Source organism: Melanostigma gelatinosum (genome assembly GCF_949748355.1).
Source record: "Melanostigma gelatinosum genome assembly, chromosome: 11".
In the NCBI taxonomy this organism is placed as follows: domain Eukaryota; kingdom Metazoa; phylum Chordata; class Actinopteri; order Perciformes; family Zoarcidae; genus Melanostigma; species Melanostigma gelatinosum.
This window is the reverse complement of record NC_136644.1, coordinates 24,653,075-24,677,756: the sequence shown is the minus strand read 5'-3', so window position 1 is coordinate 24,677,756 and position 24,682 is coordinate 24,653,075. Positions and strand designations below refer to the sequence as shown.

The window sequence follows — 24,682 nt, the reverse complement described above, 5'->3', positions numbered from 1 at the left end:
CTTTCTGAGAGTATCAAGTTGATCTGAACAAACCCCCACCCCCCCCCCCCCCCCCCCCCCCCCACACACACACACGTGAGCTGATCATCAGCTGTCACACTGCTATTTATTTAGAAATCAGAAAAGCTTTTGTTAACGCACCACGTAGACGTGATTCCACCTCATGCCAACGAGCCTCATGAGACATTTAAATAAGATTCTGGACAACAAAACGTTCGTCTTCGGTGTTTAAGCCTCAAACTAATTATTGTTTGAATCTATTTACAGCAACTGTATAAAAAGAGAAGTTCACACAACATTAAAACCCTGAAGTCATGTAAACAAACAGAACGCTCTCGATGCACACACACAATGGAAACACTCACTCGTCACCACCGGAGCCAGTTCTGCAGGTCACCCAGCAGTGACTCACTGATCAGGTGTGGCACAGTTCGCTATTTATGACACCCAGCAATCCGTCATGGGTGGAAAGCCCACAATGTACAAGGAGCTCGGTTTAACTCGCAACATTGAAAACAAAACTGTTCAATTGTCTTTGACCCAAATGCCAGAACAACATTTTCTTATTTAAGTGGTACGAAATAGTTTCCATCAGAACTACTTCCTACAGAAGAAATAGTCCCTGTGAAATTATAAAGATTACATTTGTACCCAGCAGCAGAAATCTTAAGACTACGCGTAAACTGTCTGCGTGAATACATTTATTTTTTTGGCGCGTCGTTTGGTTGAACTGTCGCGTTTTTACAAAGCCTGGAGCCGCTTCCCTTCATGACTGGCAGCTACACAAAACCACCACCGATACTTCTACGACCTGCGGTCGGTTCTTCTTGCGAAACTTGTTTTTCCTGAGATGAAAATCTCACCGGTTGTGTTTTTGAATGTCACAGGAGCCGAGGCTGGCGAAAGGTAAGAGACGCTCAGCCGGATGGAAGGTGACCGTAAGATCACCGCTCTGTCTGTATTCTCTTTGTTTTTGTGCTGCGGTTTTTTAATCCTCTGTGTTGCAGCTCTTTGATTTCGTGGCGATGCGTCAGGCTTGTCTCCCTCCTTAGATTTCCTCCAAAAACAGTTCACAAAGCGAACCAACGATATCCTTAAAAGGTCAGTGCATATTTATCAGTGTCGTCAGAAAGAAGAAGGCACGAATGTCTCCGAGATGTCTCGAGCAAAGGCAGCACCTCCCTGGGTGCACTTGTTCGGGCTCCAGAGTGCGTAGTCGGTCCCGAACGTGCGACGTAGTCCTGAGTGAGTTAGAACCATCGATAAAACAAACTCATCCCAAATCAAGTCCTCTTGGCATTTGTCCTCTTGGCAGTTGGATTACCTCTCTTGGTAACATGTGGCCATGTCTCCATTGCCCATGTCCACCTGGTAAATATGTGGGCTGTCGTAGCCCGACGCCACCTCCACCTCCACATCCATCGAATTAATCTCCGTTTTCCCCGAGTCGTCCGCAGAGTCCTCGTCTCTCCCGTATCCCTCTAGAAGTCCTCCCTCCACGGATTGGCAGCCGCTGTGCTGGAGGTCCTCCTCCTCCCCGGAGCTGACCGAAGGGTTCTTGCGGGGTTTGTTGTCAATCACTGTAACGGGGCTGATGAATGGAGGGGACTCAGGAGCGTACTTCGGTCGGGGGTCGGGGTTTGGCGGCAGTGGGATCTACGCAACGAGAAGACATGGACAGACAAAGGTTTTAAAAGCAACGTCATTGCCAATATACATGTATTTTTGTTCCAATTTGACACCTTACCGGCTTTGGATACGGCACCCTCACTGTCCAGGCTTTCACCAGACAGATGGCGATTATTATCACACTGCTTACGCTGGCCAAGACGACCAGCAGTATAATAAGCAGTAGCATGTGGACGTCTGCAATCCACAAAAAATATTTGATTTAGTTCGATCAACGATTTCTTTCTTTTTTTGATTTAGTGCAAGTGCTGGAGCGCTTTTATTTTGAAGGATAGGTTCACTATATTTCAAGTCAGGAGATCTGTACGTTGGATTTGTTTTTGGTGATTCCTCTGAATATACTTCTAATATAAGAGATGAGGTCTAAGTTTATCTGAACTTAATGAGGTTCAATGCGTCGAACAGGTGAGCCTCTATTTTAAGTACAAATTCCTTCCTGTCCAGTTTAAACCTCGTATCTCCAGATGTGATGTTGAATGTTTGTGATGAACTGAAGGATGAAATGTTCCTTTATGTGTTGATAAAATCCTCCTTCTTCAGATGAAAACTCTTTAAAGAGACTCTTGGATCAGCTGGAAGATGCTTCAGAACAAAGCTGGAAACAGGTTGTTTGTTCTTTCTAGAGATACGAGGTTCTCACAGGACAGAGACGCTACGAACACATAAAGATCTTATAGAATATGATGCACTTATGAAGATTAAACTAGACAACAGGATATAAAGGAGTTACAATACAACACACATTAATACAGCTGTGATATTAATCCAGAAACATATTACAGTAAAACACGAACGGCGAACCTTTTACTGCACAGTGAGTACTTTTACTTCAAGTACTTGAAGTACATTTTGCTGACATACTTCTCCTGAAGTAAGGTGTTAAATGCAGGACTTTTACTTGTAGCGGAGTATTTATCACAGTGTGGTATCAGTACTTTCACTTGAGTAATGGATCCGAGTACTTCCTGTTAACAGTAGCCATGCTATTTATTAATCTTTGTAAAACCAGAAACATCAAACAAAAAAAGCGTACAGACACTTTAGTTTTTTTGTTGATTCAGTACATTTTTGAAGAAGTCTTCCCAGTTCAGACTCACCAGTTGACTTGCTGGCACAGAGGCGGCCCGTCTCTCTGAACTCCACATAGCGGCTGAAGCTCCCGTCGTACAACCATCCCGTCATCTTGTTTACGCACTTCTCCGCGCCCTCGGGGAACGAGATATCAAGTTTGCAGATTTCCTCTCGAGCTGTGCAAGCTCCATCACGATCGCCCTGAAAGTCACACAACGTAGCTGATTAACATCTTAGTTGCATATTATTAGCATAGTGAGTAAAGACTTTGAAATCTATTGTTTTGGGGTGAAGGAATCTCTTTCAACAAATCCCTCGTTCTAATTAAACTAAAACTGGTTCCATCAGATCCGAGTGTCGCACCCGTCCTTCAAATACAGTAATTAACAGTTATTGTACTCACATCATTTGAAGAGACAGTGAATGCAAAGGTGGCAGAATCCGACTTGGCAGCTTCCTTCAGCTCTGTGTAGAAGAGGAGCGGATTCACGAAACTCACTGTGGCCCCCGATCCGGTCTCAATCAGATCCACGGGAGGGAAATCCAAGTCACCTGAGAAGAGAAAGTCAAGTTCCACATCCAGTCAGAACTCTTCTTCTCCAACTTCAACCACACTCTCGAGGCTTCCCTCTGATTTGCAGGGAAATAAACACGCTTTTTAAACTACACGTTACTTACAGGATATGTTCGCCGGTATTAAATGGTTGAAGGTGAATGTTTCCGATGATATCGACTTGGACTGGCTGCCTCCCTCTTTGGCCGTCACGGTGACATAATGGAAGCCCAAGTAGCGCTCCTCAGAAGCCCAGACGAAGTGGCTCAGGTCGTACTGCTGCTCTGTGGTGTCGCTCTCGAGATGCCTTAAATATGAGAATCACAACCCGTCATGTCACTCAATCAGCTCGTCACGCAAAGAACAGCATTCGGAAACACGGAACACGCTCCAATTACATTTAGCTATAAATCAAACTAAGTCAAGAATTATCAAAGAAAGAAGAGCTGAGTCTCACCCAGCAGATCCTCCGACGTGCACCCTGAAGATGGTTTCAGGTTTCTGATTGCTGTACTCCCAGCTGACTGAGACGTCCAGATTTTGGCAGCTGAGCTTCACGCTTTTTGGCGACAGAACTACAGGAAATCAGGAGCGATTAGCTGGTATAAGCTAAAAAAAAACTCTTGAAAAAGACTCTTGGATCAGCTGGAAGATGCTTCAGAACAAAGCTGGAAACAGGTTGTTGGTTCTTTCTAGAGATACGAGGTTCTCACAGGACAGAGCCGCTACAAACACGCGATGATCTTATAGAATATGAAGCACTGATGAAGATTAAACTAGACAACAGGATATAAAGGAGTTACAATGCAACACACACATGAATGCAGCAGTGATATTAATCCAGAAACATCAGATATAATAGTCAAACACTGACGGGAACTTTTACTTTGGTTGGTTAAACATTGGTTGGAAGATATGATATGATAAGATACGTTAGCTGCATTAGCTTTAGTTTCTGTGCTAAGCTAAGCTTCTCTACTGAACGCACAGACATGACACTGATGTCCGCTGTGGTCAACTCCTGCTTGAACAGCGAACGCAATGCTTCTGCAGTGTTCCAGTAAGTGCCCAGCGTCACTATACGCATCAGGATGTGGAGAATACAATTCAGTACACTGATGTATGACAACTTTCAAAAGATATCATTTTAGAGAACCCGTCGTGGGATAAAGCCTTTTGTCCTACATCAAGTACGACAACAACCACAGCAGGTATGTTGAGTGGCTTTCTGGCTGCTCTTCAGCATTCCACCTGAGTCCGCCCTCGTTGTCCTTTCAGCTACCGTCGCACCTGTTCTGACTTCATGGTCGTCACAGTGAGTATGAGATGGGTGCGGCGGGAAAACGTTTGAAATGCCCCTGGATTTAAATTCCTCTTCAATGGAGCCGAGAACAAACCAGGAAAAGCAGCTCTTTACTTGAAGTACACAAGAATATATACTATTCTATAAATACATTTAACAAGAATCATAGTGCGTTATAATCTCAATAGTTGTAATGCATAATAATCAATTCATAGTGCATTAAAATGTGATTATAAATTGCTTTAAGTAAAAAAAATACCACTAAAATGAATTTAGAATCACATTATAATGCATAATAACAGATTATATTGATTTATAGAAGATTATAATGTATTACAACTATTGGAATTATTTTAAACTCTGATCCTTGCAGCAACACAAAGTCAGTGAGTGACCAGCAATTATGAAGTGAAAATGCGTTATGAATATTGTTATAAAGCATTGTGCATATCGTGAGTGCTCATAACTATATTATACAGTCCTATTATCAGATTATAACACATGTTTATAACGCGTCATAGATATGAACGTCATAGAACGTGTTTCCACAAAGTCCATTTACGTAGAAGGCGATCACATGATCAGCCATTTGTCATTATTTTCTAATCTGAAATTGACATCATTCATCATTTGATCCAATATTATCAATCAAGTAAATGACGCTTTCTTTCACAATGGGCTCCGCAAACACACGGCCATGCTTCACAACCTTTGTTTCACTAAGTTTGATGATGAGTCGGCGTCTGCAGCGGCTCAGTCTTGTTCCTGGGAAAGTGACATGAAAGCGCCGGATGGGGAAATGTGGCCCGAGGCCTCGTTCACCTCTGGAGGAGAACAGAAACTGTTTCCATGCAAAGACTTTCTCAACATGCAGTCACATCTTCTCCACAGAGAAACCACATTACACCCAGAGAGCGCATCCAGAAACACTCACTTTAAAACCTGAAGCGGTTCTCTTAGGATGATAAATGTAAAAAGAACGTCCAATGATGTGAGCACCAGCTCTCTGAATACAGTCTGGCTACTTATTAAGCCGATAATAAAATGGTTATAAACAACCTCTGGCCCTGAACCACATCTACAACTCTCCATTTACATGCAGTGTCACTCAAATTAGGCTAAAAGTTGTAACTAAAGCGTTATTTCCTCAAAAGGAACAACAATATAACAATTATTTGCATTATGGACTTATCCATCAATCGTTATCTGATGAATCAATTAACAAATGTTGTTCGGAACATCTAGAAAATGTCAAAAGTCTGAAGTAGAAACTAGAATTGTCCTCCTCAATCCAAACAGTCAAGTTGGAGTTTACAGATTTAAATCCTCCTTCCACCACTGTCAAGAAGAACAATGAGTCGAATGAGTGTTTAAATAAAGGATTAAACACAGAGTTTGAGAAAATACCAAACGTGTTAGCGCTAATCACAAGCGTGGATGGCTTTTCTGATTCGGAAAATATTTAACATGTTCTAAAACACATATCTTTAATTGAACTTACTAAACCAGTGTTACAAAAAACTTTAACAATGACCAACGTCCATCACAAATGACCAGAGTCCACGTAATGTCGAGTTATAAACAGTGAAACATCCGGGTATAAGTGTCACTTTTACTTCATATTTTTCATTTCATTCTATTTTTACTTTAAAACAACAGTATTCTAGTTTAACAGAAGCATGTGCAGACCCCACATGCAGTGTGTTGAGACACTTACCTGCAGAAACTCCGCTGATCAGAAGGAGCAGGACCGTGAACGCAACACCGAGCAGCATGTTTTCAGCCCGTCAAACTCAACGAATACAAACCCGCCGAGTCTTATTTAGAAACTCATTAGAAACGCAGACTTTTCGCAACAGCATGTGGAGTTTCTGTGTCACGTCAGTTCCTGGTTTCCTTCCTAATGTTCCATAGAAACTCGACTGACTCGGTAAACAGTCACCCTTCAGCCCGAGCGCGTGGGTGCAGTGAGGACAAACTGATTCACCTGCCCGACCTGTGTTTAGAAAAAACACCTTGATGACGCAACCGGCAGTCACCGCAGTACGGTTCTTCTTCTTCTTCTTCAAAATAAAGTTGTTGTTTTAGTTTATTTTTTTAGATATGGCAGGGGACAAAAGAGATGAATGAATGGAGAGATGGAGAGGTGGATGAATAAACGAGTAAATTAATAATTGAAAAATAAAAAAATTATTTCATAAATCTAGTACAAAGTGACACTTCATTTGTATTTTGAGAGGCCAGAGTACATACAAAATCTATATCTACGTAATAATAAAAAAATTAAATGAATATAAATGTATATATACATAAAGTATATGGATACATAGAAAAAAAGAAAGAATCCAGGACTCCAGAGAACAGTAAAACAATTTTAAAAAAATTAAAAATGGTAAATAATGCATAATATATAAATAAAAGTAGTCTGTATAATTCAACACCAGCACAAATGATAGATAGATTATTGTGAGGGCAAAATGCTTTAGTTTCCGGTTGTTCTGTTTTTTGCACATGCAGGTAAATCAGTGCAGAAGAAAAGAAAGCTGGTGTTTGTCGCCACCTACAGCTCATACATTGACATTACATTTATTTCAATATGGATAATCGGACATAGAAAAGTTTGCTGCTACAAAGAGTTCCCTCCTCCCTCATCCCGTGCACAGTCTTCTGACCCAGTGAGCACCAGCCGGGATTTCAACGTTGATTTCTGGATGAAAACTGGTTGAAATTCGGTCTGAACGTCTCAGACCTATTTTCGCCGTCTTTTCAACTGGCTAAAATGCGGTTGTTTTACTTGTAAATTATTTGCGTTTGTTTGAAATTCTGACATGTGCCAATCCATCATTAGACGATGAGATATTCCACAGGACAAGTGACAACTTTGAGGTGCTGGTGGCGCTCGAGGAAAAGTTAAGGAATCACCTAAATCACTGTGATTCATCCTTTGGGCACCATGAATGTCTGAAGCAAATTTCATTGCAACCCATCGAACAGTTGTCAACATATACAGAGCACTTTAAAGCCTTTCGATAATCTTTAATGACATGCACATTTCGGAGGACATTCCCTCATAAGCACACATTGTCTCACTTTTTTCTACAACAAAGCTCAGATACTATTGGATGTTATAGATGACCACTCGTTTGAGAGAAGGTGAATCCCTCCAGTGATCGTTAAGGCCCGCATTCATCGAGGTAGTCAGAGGGTTTATTACCGCACTCCCGGTAGATGCCTATGTACCTGCAAATAAACAAAAGGAGATGTTAATATGTTTTGTGAAGTATTGATGTCACAATTAAACGGTAATTCATTCAGAATTTCTTGTATTTGAAAGACAGATTACCAAACAGGAACCAGCAAAAGGAAACTAGGAGTTAAAACTGACCAGGGCCGGACTGGGAACATAATTTAGGCTGCGACTCCAACGTCAGCCCAGGCCAATCTCAGGCCAAAGCATTCACAACAGACCATTTAAACTGCCTCTGCATCACTTCTGTTCACTGTTAACAGCAGCATATCTTTGAGTTTTAACTAATAATACGAATACACAGCTGTTGAGATGGCAGCTTTGGAAGACTCGGGTGACGCTCAATGAGTGCCCGGGTAGTGCGATCAGGTAGACCGGCAGGTTGTCAGAGCATTGATTCATTGATTGCTGTTTGGATGGAAAGAGAATTACGACAAATATAACAAAAAATGTTGCTGAAATACATTACCCACCTTTCCTGTAACTTTTCGCTGTGGGGCCCCCCGAAAGCATTTCTCCTGTGGAAGTATTTACATTGGAAATTCAGTTCAGTCATTCACAGCACTCTCAACTCAAGTAAAAGTACTAAAACCACACTGTGAAAATATTCCACGCTGTCAGACAAATGTAAACGTAAAATACAATATTTACCTTTGAGATGGAGCAGAAGTATTAGGTTGCATGAACATTCAAGTGTTAGAAGAACCTTTAAAATGAACTTACATGAACGCAGCGTGGACCTTCAACAGGCACTCTAAGTCGTCACTTATGTCGTCGTCAATGAAGTCTGGAAAGAAAACAAGTTGACTGTTTTAAGGCAAAGATGCAAATTGAAAATGTTGTAACTTGTGACAACAACGTTCACACGTAAATATGGAAACAAACACAGACTGAACTCACCGTTGCAGTCCATCGAGCAGATGTCGGGGGACGGAGTCGTGCCGTCCCTGCAGGCCAGGAGATTACTGAGCTGGAAAAGACCGTAGGACGTCGCGGCCGCCTCGTGCTGGTGTGGAGGCATCTTGGCGCTCTTTGGCGTGACGCTGTGGGGAGAGACTGTGCCGCCATCGTTCGCATGGCTCCTCTCGCTACTGTGGTCTTCCGTCTCGTGAGTCACCGCGCTGGTGTTGAAACCCGACGTCCGCTCCACATAATAGACAACTGAAGGGAAGAGAAGAAAGAAACACACTTTCAAAAGTGCTGGGCAGTCTTCAATTCGCTGTGGATATTCTTGATCCCCAGAGGATGATCCCCAATGACTTTCTGACCCCCTCTTTTTTGGCGCGACCATCAGCCCAAAAACTTCTACTTGCATACAATCTTTAAATATATATATATATATATGTACAATATCTAAATATAACAGGTGGGTTGGTTTTACAAAGCTTTAGTGAATTTTGGGCACAATGTGAGCTTTACTCTAATGCCATACCTCTTGACAGCATTTAATCCAAACAAAACTTAACCTATTAAAGGGACATTTTGCTAATATTCTGCATTATTAATGCAAGCAAATATGTGCAGACCCAAACAATTATTGTGTGTGTGTGTGTGTGTGTGTGTGTGCGTGTGTGTGTGTGTGTGCGTGTGTGTGTGTGTGTGTGTGTGTGTGTGTGTGTGCGTGCGTGTGTGTGTGTGTGTGCGTGTGTGTGTGTGTGTGTGCGTGCGTGTGTGTGTGTGTGTGTTTCCGAAGCCTGATATATCTCATTCCTCTGCTCCATAGAGCCGGTGAGAGACAATTGTAATGCTCCCGATCTCGGATCTCTCCCCTTTAAGTTTGTTTTGTATTTTTCTGACCTGGATTTTTGTCCAAATAATTTATGCAAAATGTTGTTTGTAGTTTCTATTTGAATTCTTGAAATGCATTTACAGTTATGTTATGTGATGTATGATGCGCTCAGGTTTCTAGATTCATTTTTTTGTTTCTTTCTATTTGATTTTGTATTATTTGAAAAAGCAGCAAAAAAGCCGTCACATTCAACTTTTTACCATTTAGACTAAACTTTAGACTACAGGTGGAAAGTACCGTACACTCATACATATATGTATAACAGTATACACTTCCACCAGTATATATATAGATGTATACTTTTATACTTATTTGCATCCACACAAGTGTATGTGGATGAAAAGAACAATTTAAAGAAATGAAGGGTCATGCTGGTTTACAGCAAATCAGTATGGCGATACAGATTCAGTCCAGGAGCTCCCAAACCTTTCAAGTCTGAAAACAAATGTTAATTTTTCACCAAAAGAAATATTGTGAATCACATTAAACAAAGCTGCAATTTTTCATCCGTTTCTGACTTGCAGTTAACAAAATATTGAACATGTATTTATTTTTAAAGCCATAAATAGAAGGCCTCTGTGTTTCTTATGTAAAAGTTACAAGCAGCACTTACTCTTTGCCACGAAGTTCAAATCCAGGTTGACAAACTCATTCTTCAGATCACATTTGGACAAAAGTCGCCCTTCAGCCAGACTGCAGCCCAGCACCGACAAGAGAAACGCCACAAGGACCCTCATATTGACTCTCTGAAATCATACGATACACGAAGTATATATCTACAGTACATATATATATACTGTATATATATACTGTCTGCAGATTCTGAGGTGGCGAATCACAGAGAACCTGCATCTTTTGTTCTCCATAAAGGCCGCTCCCATGACTCCTGGGAACAATTGGCTCAGGAAGAGCACAAAGTTGCTCCAAATCTCACAGTTAGCTGGTTTCTTAGCTCTAAAGAGGTCGAGGGGGGAATGATCCGTCTACCTGAAAACATCCTTTCTCATTTACAGGTCACGCCTTCGTGCTGTTGAAAAGACTCGGCCCTGAGACTATAAACCGGATAAGGTGACACCATTTAACTTCTCATGTAATCACAACATATTTTTTATTTCAGAGGATCGGATGTCGGCAATGTGACAGCAGTGAATACGAAGAAAAGCATCACCGCAGTGTGAAAGGTGAGCAGCGGAACAACTGGTTTCAGCAAAGAAATATTTTTTTCCATCAAGGCCCTTTCATTGAACTTTCTTTTTCCCCCAAATATCTTTGTTGCAGTTTTGCACAGATTTATAAGGTCAAAAGAAAATGTACACGAGTTCAGGGCCTGTTTGTTTCCCCCCATGAGAACCAAACTAGTAATGCCCACGAGCCACCAAACTGCCCCCTGAATTAGAAAAACTAAACAAATACACAGAAAACAAATCCAAAAGTGAGAAGTTGTGAAAGGGTCTCCCTATTTTATGAACGGTTTTCAAGGAGCCTTTAAGGGAGAATCTAATTTCCTCAAGTTTGATAAACTGCCTCTTTAATTCATCTATCATGAGAGAGGGGGGGGGGGGGGACATGTTTCCACTTTAAATTTAAATTTAGGCCATGAATACCTGTGGATCCAGAACTTTTTACTTTTTTAACACTTAAGCTGTTGTAGTTCTCCAGGCTGATCAGAAAACAATAGGTTGTGGATACTAAAGCAACATGTTAGTTACAGGCTGTGATAAGCTGCATTATTGTGAAACACCGAAACAGGAAGCTGCTACTATTTAAATCTGCACGCATTTTGTTTCCAAGTGTGACCTCGGTTAATATAACTGTAAACAAATAAAAGGTTCAACAAATTATATATGTATATGTGACGATGATCATAAGTTTAAGTTTAGTTTCAAGTCCTCTTCAGCATGATGCTCATTTAGTAAATGATGGTCCATTTAGAGTCAAATATAGATCATTAGCGAATCTTGTATTGCATAATGACAATAAAACTTTGAATCCCTAAACTGGGAAACAGGGTTTAATATCGCAGCAGTGGAAATGTGGCCCAGAAGTTACATTTCTATTTAAAGAGATCCACGAGGCCTGTTAGAGCGTTTTCATTGTTAATTATTACTTTATGTTGTCAGAATTAACAGTCTGACCAGAAAAGATCTAACTTTGATCAGTCAGTGTTCTCATAATAGACATGTTCCTGAACACAAATATGCAGAAAAACATCTTTATTGTAAGATATCGCAAAAGATACAAGAATCATATTTTTTTACGGTAGATTAAAGTGATGCAACAATATCATCAGAACTATTGAAAGTATTGAGATACAGTTCAGCTTTCATCACTGGTGATGTTTTGAGGCAAATTCAGCCACAAACAAACTAAAACAAATGACTTTATTAAAGAAATATCACAGATTAATCAGTGAGAAAATGTAAAATGCTTCACAATGTCTGGGAGACGAACATGTTGGTGTGACATCCTGCATGTAGAAAATGTGTCCGCTGCTCATTTACAGTTTCCAAAGAACTTGTGGAGGTTGAGTCTTTTACACTGGTGAATGGATCTCCTCAAGATGGTTCTGTTTAGATGGGACAAAGTGGAATAATTCGTTAAAACAGCAGTTATTAGTGAGTCAGTAAGCAGCATGTGTGCTGCAGTAAATCCTCCCTCCATGAAGGTTATAATGGTCCGTTTTCGTTTCAAATAATAGAGATCCCTTCCTTAACCCTTTCATGCAGAGAAGGTTCTGCTCAACACAGGTTTCAGCCACAAATCTATAATACAAATAAAAGAAACCTTCCTTTCCACAAAAATGCATAAACCCCAAAAAACCAACACACAGAAGAAAACAGTTCATTTTAAATGTAAATGTCTGACCTTTCTCGGAATTTCTGACAATTTTTGCAAGCTGTAGAGCAAATTACTTTTTTTGTTGAAAATCAAATGTGGCCTTTCTAAGAAGGCTGTATAAACTTGTAAATGTACGTATGTATATGCTGTAAATAAACCACTGTAATAACAATAAAACTACAGCAAATATTTGGATTTTTCTTTTTTTCAAATATTCCTTCTGAGGTCCAGTTCACTCACAACTCAAAACAACAGCATGGCTGCTGCTACTAACTCTGAATGAATCACATTCAATTTACATTATGGGGCAGGCTGCTCCTCCAACAACACATGTAGCTCTATAACACATCTTCATTCTTATTTGGAACCAAATATCTTTTTGCTTTCTTAATATGTGTCCCCTTACATTGCATTACACAGAGCAAAACATGCTCGAATGCTCGAACATGTTTTGGGTGGAGTATCTCATGAGGGTGAAGCATCACTTTTAACTTTGCTGTGCAAACTTACATCCAGGAACGAGACCTCACAAAGCAGTCAATGTCATCCATTATGTCGTCATCGGTGAAGGATTCTGGGGAAAGAAGGAACAGTTATTTAAATGTAAAACATCTCGTTTTTTTATAACAATAATTTCTGTACATCTCTTTGTTCAAAGACTCACGTTTGCAGGCTGTGTTGCAGATGTTAAAAGACCAGCCTCGACCCGACTTACAGTGATACATGTCAGACAGCTGGAAGAGCCCGTAGAAGCCGGATCTCCTCTTCTTTTTGGGCTTCCACTGACGGGCGTGGCGCTTCTTACGTTTCTCACCTTCCTCGACCTCTTCATCCTCGTCTTCCTCTTCACTATCCCCCTCGTCGCTCTCTTCGTTCTCACCGCTGATGATGTCATCCTGCTTCTCTTCGTCCAAATCGCTCTCTTTGTCCTCATTGGTCATCATGTTATCCTCCATCAACTTGCCCAAATCACTCTCTTCGTCCAAATCACTCTCTTCGCCCAAATCACTCTCTTCGCCCGATTCACTCTCTTCATCCGATTCACTCTCTTCATCCGATTCACTCTCTTCATCCGATTCACTCTCTTCGTCCGATTCACTCTCTTCGTCCGATTCACTCTCTTCATCCGATTCACTCCCTCCGTCGTCATCGCTCATCCCGCCGTCCTCGCCTTCTTCTATCATGTTCAACAGTTTATCCAGCTCTGCTGTGTCACGCTCCTCACTGGTCGCATCAGACTCACGCTTTCGTCTGATTACTCTAGCTGGTGATTCGGTGGCTGTTGGCTCGGTGGTCGTTGTTTCGGTGGTCGTTGGCTCGGTGGTCGTTGTTTCGGTGGTCGTTGGCTCGGTGGTCGTTGTTTCGGTGGTCGTTGGCTCGGTGGTCGTTGTTTCGGTGGTCGTTGTTTCGGTGGTCGTTGGCTCGGTGGTCGTTGTTTCGGTGGTCGTTGGCTCGGTGGTCGTTGTTTCGGTGGTCGTTGGCTCGGTGGTCGTTGTTTCGGTGGTCGTTGTTTCGGTGGTCGTTGGCTCGGTGGTCGTTGTTTCGGTGGTCGTTGGCTCGGTGGTCGTTGTTTCGGTGGTCGTTGTTTCGGTGGTTGTTGGCTCAATGGTTGGTCTGGTTAAAGGTCTGGGTTTGCCATACCCGTTGGTGTTCAGATGGGACCTTGCTTCCAAGTTACAGATAACTGCAGAGAAAAAGTCATGCAAGCACATGGCAGGAGGTAAAAGAGGAAAAAGGCGAGAATATATTAATTCGTGAAAATCTATTCTTTTAAAATCCACTTTTTATTCCTCTTACTTTTTGCATGTCATTGATGTCAGTCACTTTCTGGACATCTCTATTTTTGCAGGTTTTTTTCTTCCTGGTTGCAGGAACAAGAGTCTTTCTCTTCCTGCTCTCTATTCTTTCAGAGTGATTCATGCTGATGACTCGAGACATGAGCTCATGACTTGAGCTGACATTTCTACCCCTCAGACTACGAACCCAACATTTATTAACCTCACCCCTTGCCAGGATTTTTTCCTTCAACCGTCTGGGCAGGTTCATGGCGTCCCCGAGCAATTTTTTCAGCTCGCATCTGGAGACTTTCCGGCCCTCGGACAGGCTGGGCACCAGAACCGCCACGGCCAAAACCACCAGCAACCCGAACTTCATGTCAACACCTTCTGTGGGGAAATTAAAACATTAGATTGACTCATTTTCTCTAATCTTCAGTGTTTGGCTCCGTTTACAGTCAAATGGTAGTGGTTAGAACAGTTTACAAGATGTCAGGAGCAGATGCAAAAAAAAAGCCAATGAACTGTCGGCTATGATTCAGATTATTGCAGAATGCTGAAAAACAAAAAAAATATTTACAGGGTCAACATCAACACCGATTGATGATATTTATCCTCATTTCAGGGAAATTTGTGAAACAAAGCAAAACCTTTTTTGTATTTTTTACAGAAATGTTATTGTCCTTAAAAGTAAATGTGCAGAAACACACAAAAATTTCATAATTACAACAAATTCTGTGTTTTTGTTGTCAGTAGCTTAAATGGTAAAATGTCTCATTTCAATACAAAATAAGAAACAATTTGCACCTTTAATTCAGGAAGAGTAATGTTACATTAGAGACACCATCTGCCATTTAATTATATCCTAAATGAATTCACAAACACGAACAGTCATAGAGTACAAGATGTACACAACAAATAACATGTCTCGAAGTAAATATATTAAAAAATTTTAATTAGTTTGAAGTGACTAATGTGAGTTATTTCATTTTCTTTATTTCTCCAGCTTCAAAATAATGTAGTGAGTTAAACAAACTTGGCAACAGAACAAGTGAAGTCATGATTTCAAATATAAATATCACTTGTCACACAATATAACAGAAACAGCACAGGCAACACAGCTGAAACACAACAAGAAAAAAGATGCTTCTTACCTCGTTCTTCTATCTGCAGTATAAACTTTGGTTGTTGATGGAATTTTGCTGCTCTGTGTCTCAGAGGACAAAGCTCAGATTTTATATGTTCTGACTTCAACCTGTGGACCAACCGGCTTTACGAGTTTTCATCACATTGTGACATGCTTTGCGAGCAGGAACAGGGAAATTCGTCAAAGTCACGACCAAAACACACACAAAGGCTTCTGTGACGACTGTGATCCTTCAGATTACATTTAGTAAAAACCCACAATGACATCAGATCATCATTGTAGGTTTCATGTAACCTGAAGGTGACTATTAAGCTTTTGTAGCATTCCGCATCGAATTACAGCATTAAAGCATCACAGTCACAGAGCTTAAAACGGAGGACAGAGTTTCATGTGTGTAGCCTCGTAGTGTCATATCTATCTATATGTATGTGTATGTGTGTATATATGTGAGTGTGTGTATTCAAATACGATTGATTTGAAAGTGCTGAAATCAGAGAATTATCACCAACTCTGGAGCTCTATAGGCTTTTTAGCCTTCAGCTCATAATGTTGGTTTTACACAGGCGGCGAGCTCCGGTTCTGAAAAGTGAAGCAAATGCAGAACCTTGATTCTCTCTACTGACCACCAGGGGGCGACTCCTCTGGTTGTATAGAAGTCTATGAGAAAATGACTCTACTTCTCTCTTGATTTATTACCTCAGTAAACATTGTAAACATGAGTTTATGTCTCAATCTCTAGTTTCAAGTCTTCTTCACTGCAGCATGATGTTCATTTAGTACATTATGGTCCATTTAGAGTCACACAGACCACAAAGAGGAGTATGCTTTAGGGCGGGGCTAATGTGATTGACAGGCTGCTACCAGAGCCATATATGTAACTCCCCTATGTCACTCCTCCTCAGTCCAAATATGGTCACTTCCCTTCACTGATGACTAAAGATGGGGACGGCCTTAATCCAAGATGGCCACGGCCAAATCGCCAAACTTGAGGCTTTAAAACATCAGTCCACACACCAATGGGTGACGTCACAACGACTACTTCCACTTCTTGCATACGGTCTATGGGTTCAGTCTCACTACTCTCATCAAGTACAGCAGCAGGCAGCTGTTTTCAGCAAACAAGCTCTGAAGTAAATACAGTGGCTGATAAATACATTGGCCTCCGTGTAAAAACACATCCAAACTGGGAAGTTGTTTACCTTTGCCGCTGCACTTACAAAGTGAACAGTATGGTTGTGTGCATATTGAAACGCATCAATAAAAAAACGATGGCAGACGTTGTGTTTCGGTAGTTTGTGTTTTCTGTGTTTGCAGTTTAATGCTAAAATGTGCAGACCCACCGGATCCGATTGGAGCTCATGTTGGCCATGAGCCTGACAGCACAAAGGACAAGGACAATAGTTTTTCTCTGTCACGACACAGACGCACATGCATGGAAATTGAATACACAACTTCATGTTTCCAGGAAGTCTGAAAAAACCTGTTTAGATTATTTTCCCTTGGCAGGAAGCAGAAGAACATTCTCCAGAAGGGCTGAGCTGACATACCTCCAGAGTCATAAAGTGGTGAAAAGCTGACACTGAGGCGACTCTTATGTAACTCACAGTGTGTATTAGCATAGAGTGCAAATGTCAATCAATCTAAATGTAATCTTAAGTCTACTGTCAGACATGTTTACCTTTCAGTTATTTACCCCTCGCCCCAGATTACTTATTACAACATATATGATGATAATAATAAAACAGGATTTTTAGACATAATTACATTTTTAAGCTTTTTAAGTTTGATGCGTATCTGAAGTTTTTTACCATTTCATTTTAACACATTTAATAAATACATATTTAATAGTTCAGTTAATACTGTGTGCTTTGAAGACATTTACGTGTATTGTGTGACTTTTACTTGCGTCCAGTTATCTTCATATTTATTTTTAGCTCGGCAGGAATTTAAGTGACTTCATATCAGTACAAACACTGAATGTACTGCATGATGAGTGAAAGTACCCTGTGAGTACCAAACACATTTTTTCAAATTGATCAGAGAGGTCTTTCTATTATTTATCATAGTATCATAGTTTATTGTTTCAATACAAATAGTCACTGTGGTTGAAGATCTTTACTCATCATGAATAAACTTTTGAAAGCATGTTTGAACTCTTGAACTGTTTTTTTTTTTGTTATCTCTGATAATCTGCTGTGTTCATAGTTCACCAAAGTCATTTAAAACAGAAACAGGCTTTTAAAAGGTGGGTTACCGTGCAGGAAGTATCAGACTTCTTTGCTTTGGATGAACACTTTTCACCCTCCTGCCCATCCTTGTGTTGTGTTGGGTTGTTTAATCAATGTGTTTCAATCAAGTTCTTCATACATACAGTGCAAGGACACACAGGATTGATGACATTATAAATGTAGAAGAAAACAAACAAATAAAACAAAGTGGAAAAACTTTTTTTAAATATGAATATCTGAAAAAATATGTGTGTGGTGCTCAACCTATGACTCCGGGTTTGGGAGATGATTACCAGGAGGAAGGCAGCAATTAAACATATTTCTGGAAATGATAAAGGATGAAATATGATAAGATGGAACTGTATTCATCCTGAGGTGAATTGCTGTGCAGCAGCTGCAGCACAAAGAAGGAAAGAATGCAAATATAGAATGTCCAGAAGGTGCAAATCAAAATATACACGATGCCAAAAAAAAACATCAACTGGAAAAGTGCACTCAGAAGAGTGAGGCTGTGAATGCGTTCACATCAAGGGGGCGGGTTTTTAAAGCATGTGACCAATCACAAACATGGACAAGTCTGCTGTCAGCAGAGCGGCACATTTGACAGTTTAAGAGCAAACGATAACAAACACATAATTCAGGCTGAAAGTAAAAGTAAAGTAACAGACTTCTGATATGATGATCTGAGGACAAGCAGTGCAAGAAGCTGACACACACACACACACACACACACACACACACACACACACACACACACACACACACACACACACACACACACACACACACACAGATAAGTGGATATATGACATCAGTATACACTGATACTTGTGTTTTATTGGAATCGTAGCAGAAAATGTCTTCGGGCAAAAGTTGGGCCCAGATGTGTCTCCCTCTCCCCTCCCAAACAAACAAGTGTCCCTTCCAGTCAAGATGGTGGCGAAGATAACAAAACAGGGATTTATTCATTTTATATTGTGCTTATCTTTAGTGGATCGTAACATATCAGGTGTGGAATGAATCAGCACTCTTTGTGAAGTGATGGTCCCAGTTACAGACAAAACCGGCTTCATGGTTAACATACCTACACACACACACACACACACAGCTCTTCTGATGCAGAGACGGTGATCCACCCACACAGGTGTTATCACTTATTTCATCGGGTTGTGCCTCGGGACTGTTCCACTTCATTGACAGCTGACATTCCAGAGCTCAATGTGGCGTATTCAAGTTGTTTTTCCCATGAACAGGTACAAAAGCATCCGTAACATGGGGGGCAAAAAGACAACAGGGGATGAACCCAAATGCAGATTGACACGGGGCAACAGAGGGATGATACACGGTGAATTTTAACAAACAAGAAATGTCCAAAACAAACAAAACTAACAGAGCAGGGGAGTCCAAAGAGAGCAACTGAAAAATCCCAAGATGGACAAGTGCAAGTCATACGTTTGTGTAATGTTCCCACCTTTACTGCTGTGTTGAGGAATTTGAATGCAGATTGACTGAAACAAAAAATGTAACCATCAAGGTCTTAACTGAGCCAACAAGTGATTCAAGTTATTCTTTTTGGAGCAATTGTCTGTCTGTTTATTTAACCACAAGTGACTTTTTGACATCAGGAAGACGACCCGCTCAGCTGCAATATTAAAATGCATCAATGATTGTAATCCAATAATATGCATTGTTCTGAATCGGGCCATTCTGCATAATATACTTTGGATCCTTTGGGTATATTTTGATGCTAATACTTTTGTACTTTTACTTTGTATTTACTTTTTTAGATTTATATTCGTCCAAAATATAAATCAACGGATAAATAATGGTGTATTATTATGAAGTTAGCTCCACCTTTACACATTAATGCATCAATATTTATAACCCAATAATATAATATTTATTATCCTAAAATGTGCCCTTAAATGTACATTCAGTATATTGATGCTATTACTTATGTACTCACTGAACCTCACTGAATGAACTCTGTGTTTTATTGGTGTGAATAACATTCTTCCATCCACATCTGTTTGCATTGAAAGCACATTGTGCTACTGCGGGAAGAGAGGAGACTGAAGCTGGTGCTGGTAGGCCGTCTGAGGGCGGTGACGGAGGACAGCCAGCGCTCTCAGGGTGCGAAGGTCAAAACTCTGCTGGTCGTTTTGACCCGGAGCGATTGGAGACTGAAGAGACTCGTTGAGGGACTGAGAGCGTCCACGTTGAACACTGTAGCTGCAGTGTGTTGAGAGACAGAGTCAACGATAAGTAGATATTTGTTTTCTACACTTTATCTTGGCTGTTACAACTCGTGTAAACAACAGACATTGGGGGGGAAAGCAGCCATTTTTCTACCAACATTCATCATCCCCAGAGGATGAACCCTTCACATTTTGGACTCCCCTCGTTGAACTAGAAAGCTTTCAGGAAGGAATTAATAATGTTACTTATTTAAAATTACAGAAGTATTATCAGCTAAATGTACTTAAAGTATCAATAGTAACAATACTCAGTATGCACAATGGCTTCTTTCAAAGTGTTATCGTATCATAGATTATGATATTATTCTCTTATCATAAACACATTCACGTCAGAGCATTTCAATGTTGTAATTTGTTAATGTGGAGCCAATTTGAGATACTTTGTACACTGCTATAGATTACTACAGTACTGCATTATCTTATATAAGAATTTCAAACTCAATGCTTTTATGTAAAAGAAAATAACTGGTAACTAAAGCTGTCAGATAAATGTAGGAGAGTACAAGTAGAGCAAACAATGGAAATGCTCAATATTGATCTGTGGTGTCACCCTGGGGCCAAACTGTTGACTTAAAAAACAGTAAATCTCACAATATAGAACAATCTGACTTTAACTAATTAAATTCACGTTGTTTTTTTATAGATGTTTTTCATTCAGCTCCTTCTGTATCATCTCTTAATAATAATCTCATAAAAATAATCTCATATTATTCTCGTGTGAGTTCCAGACTTTTATTGGCCTTCAATAAATAAAATAAAAGACATGACTGGACTTCACTGCAGGACTTTAAACATGTAGTGCACACGCAGTCTTACCAATCTTTTAAGTGGACAATGTGGACTCTACCCAGCTGTCCTGGATATAATCCATGCACATCTCTCCCCAGGCGAGACGATCTGGAATAGAAAGTTCACTCTGAATACCCACACAAACGGTATCAGTCGTTTTTCAAAGGATTTCATATCATTTGGGGTTTAGATCGCTGATGCTGCTCACTCACTCACTTCGGTATCAACGTGGTCGGTCCATCGAGCTGTCTGGAGTCCTGAGGCTCAATGAACCCATGCAGCCTCAGAGCAACACCAGATCCCGCCATCAACATCAAGACCAGGTCCGAAGAGGGTCGAGGGTGAGCCCGGAGACCACGGCGGCTCTAGTGGGAGTCTCCTGTGGAGGAACACGGATAGCTCTGTCTTTAAACTTTAATATCTTCCTGATCGATCATTAAAAATGTGGAAACATTTACATGTATTCAGATCCTTTACTGAAGTAAAGGTACTAAACCACACTGTAAAAAGGTATGTATATATATATATATATATATATATATATATATATATATATATATATATATATATATATATATATATATATATATATTTAAGTAAGTATAATCTGGAAAAGGTACTTTAAGTTCCCGTCACTGTTGTACTATTATATATTTATGATATTATTATTCAAGCATTAATATTAACGCTCTTTTGAACTTGTGCTTATTTTCATTGTGGATTAATCTGCTGATTATTTTCTCCATTCATCGATTGATTGATTGTTTTTCTAATGAGCTGTGTGGCCTCTAGAGGCTGCTGGTGACAAGATCACATAAATGAGTCACACAGCAGAAGATATTAGACACACACACACACACACACACACACACACACACACACACAAACACACAGGGATGAATATTTACATCAATGTATGCCTGATAATAATCTAATGATATAATATATAATAACAGTCATAATAACAGTCACAGGGGACACTTTTCAAGTATTTTCACAGTGTGGAATTAGTACTTTTCCTTGAGTAAAGGATCTGAATACTTCCTTCAACATCAGAGGAAACAAACAATTCAAGCCTCCGTGTATTTACTGTACAACTTGACAAAACAAGAATAATAATAGCTGTTGTCTTAAAATAAGACATAAACAACTTCTGCTCCGTGTCTTACCTGCAGATGAGAGAGACACGTACCCTCAAGCTGCTGACCTGGAGTCAGCTGCAGTCTTGTTTAGAGGACGTAACCTGAGACACAATCTGCACGAGTGTCCTGTCCTCTTTTTCATATGCCAGTGTCTCTTCTCTTCAGATGTTATCTCTCTGCGGGAGATCGAGGACAGAGAAACCCAACACTGCAGTGACATCAGAGCAAACTGACACCAGTAACCACAGTAACACACACACACACACACACACACACACACACACACACACACACACACACACACACACACACACACACGTCTTCTAGGTTACTGTAGGACTCTTTGGATTCATGTTTGTTCATTCTTTCGTATTTAAACGAACGATGACGTGCACATATCTTATTGACCATAAATAGAAGAAAACCATTTATCTTAAAATATGGACAAAGGAAAGTCACGTTTCCTCGAAGATACACCACCGTGTTGTTTACTGTTACTTATTTGTTTTGTTGGTGGTTAATTTTATTCATTTGTTTTTGTTTGTGTTATATATTGTTTGTATTGCTTGTATAATGTAAACTTGGCACGTGTTAAACGCACACACACACGCACACACAAAGAGTGCGACAGTGTGTCGCTGTAAACCTCATGTTTTTCCTCTGGCGCCACCCTCAGGACAAATTGCACATTCTTAGCTTCCCCTCAGATGAAGCTAAGCGTAAAATAATTTCCGTTATGTTTATGTGTGGGCCAACACTTTTATGCTGTGATGTTTTTGACTTCCAGGGACCCATTTCTATCATAGCGTTATGTGTTATTGTTGAACATGTAGGACATTAAGTGTCAGGTGTGAACACACATAACACTCAGGAAATGAGAAGTCACTTAAAGGGCAAAATCAAATTAGTCTCCTCACATGGAGAGATCTGGACACCAACTCTGCTTCAATCTCCACATCCAAACACCGAAATCAATATACATTTGACACATTTTTATTTTATCGTCCATGAAATATCAAAAATGATCTCAAATGCCCATCATATTAGGCTTTTAGAGTCTTAACAGGAGATATCTATAAAGTGCTTTATTTTGTCTGACCAACAATCTAAATATCTAATTAAAATATATAAAACAGAACACACGTAATAAATATTTACTAAGTGTGAAGACTCAACAATTGAATTACTTTGAAGTGATTAATCAACAGCATTGGGATTGCTTATGGTTAATAAATTCATGTTTTTTCATTGATGTTGTATTCTTGTTTGATATTGTTGACCTGCATGTTTTAAATTTATTTTTTTGTGTGTGTGGAGACTCTCATTTCATCGCTGACCCTCTCAGACCAGACCTGTTGAGTGGGACTGAATTGTTATTTCACACACTGTACTTGATTAATGCAAAGCAGCAGAAGCAGTCGCGTCTGTGCAGGCCTGCAGCCAGACTGGGACCAGGATCCTCAAACAAAGCATCCATTCAGGAAGGCTGGGGAGGAGGGGGTGCTATACATTTAGGTAAGCCTGAGTACATTGATCACAGTACCAAAGTCTGGTGGGGGAACAATAATCATCAACGTGCAAAAAACATCCATATGGTTGGTTTGACATTTACTCCAGTGGATATATGTATTACTGATATCTGCTGTGGGTCAAAAGGGAAGTGAATTATAACTGAACTGAATCACGTAAACCCAGCAGACAGAGAGAGCGAGAGACAACAAAAGCCCGCGGACTGACAAAAGCCCTGGATGCCATGAGGAGAGGGATGCTGCATTCACGTACCCCCTGTAAAGTCCCACTTCCCACCATGTACAGACATGGTAAGAGACACACAGGAGCCTAGATCCAGACACATGATCAAAATGTAGTGGTGAAATGATTTGTGGGTTAATCCATTACATGATCGTCAGAAAATTGATCTTCAACTTTGTTTTTATAATTGTCAGAACAGATGATCAAATATGAGATTTTGTACTGTTCTCTCTTTTATATCATTTTAAACTGAATATATAGGTTTGGGACTGTTTGTCTGACATTATTTTCTCATAATTTTTTACCGTTTTTTATTTTTTTTGTGGCCTCTTTGCACAGACCAGATAGACTGTAAGTGAGAGGGGACGACATGCAGCACAGGGCCACAGAATGGATCCCAATGGGACAATGTGATGGTCATGTTATTCAATAGTATCTGACATTTTATTGGCAAAACAATATATCAATTAACTGACACAATTGCTGACAAGAATGCTAACTCGAGGGTTCGTTTCTAGCCTTCACCTGCATCTTATCAATGAATGGATCTGCTCAAGAATGAGCTTTCACTCTCAGGAAAAACAGCACAGATTAATAAAAACAATCATGAGTTTGCAGCCCATCAAAACTGTCATGATGCAAAAAGCCATTACTGAGATGTGAAACCAAACACATGGGTTATTCTCATGAGCATATGTAAGTTCCTCATTTCAGTCGTCAGGATTTATTCTGGTTATCAAGTTTTAGCAGGTCTGATATTATTCTTTGACTCAAGGCTGAAATCTTTGTTTCATTGTATAAAATCTAAATTGTCAGTCAGCTGCAGGGTGCCTGTGTTTATTTTATTCCTGTGCATGCATCATACATTTCTAAATACTCAACTTTGCGTATTTCTAAGCTTTTCTTTATTGACTTTATACATTCAACACAATATGCGTAAACATAAGACATCTCCCAGATTAGAACATATAATATGAAATACAAAAAATATTAATAATAATACAAAAACAACAACATCCACATAGATACAAAGTAAGAAAGAAAATGGATTAAAGATGAATCTATACAGCAATTAGATATTAATTGCTGACTGCATTTAAG

General features: G+C 40.0%; 1 protein-coding gene across 1 annotated transcript; it reads right to left on the bottom strand.

Annotated features, from left to right (window-relative positions):
* Positions 1 to 131: 131 nt before the first annotated feature.
* On the bottom strand, positions 132 to 6,456 carry ifngr1 (interferon gamma receptor 1). The gene is made up of 7 exons (XM_079279302.1): positions 6,334 to 6,456; positions 3,771 to 3,888; positions 3,439 to 3,620; positions 3,164 to 3,312; positions 2,787 to 2,961; positions 1,748 to 1,866; positions 132 to 1,656 (listed from the first exon to the last, which is right to left on the bottom strand). The coding sequence occupies exons 1-7, from the start codon at positions 6,389 to 6,391 to the stop codon at positions 1,321 to 1,323; spliced, it is 1,137 nt and encodes a 378-aa protein (XP_079135428.1). The 5' UTR covers positions 6,392 to 6,456; the 3' UTR covers positions 132 to 1,320.
* Positions 6,457 to 24,682: the final 18,226 nt, after the last annotated feature.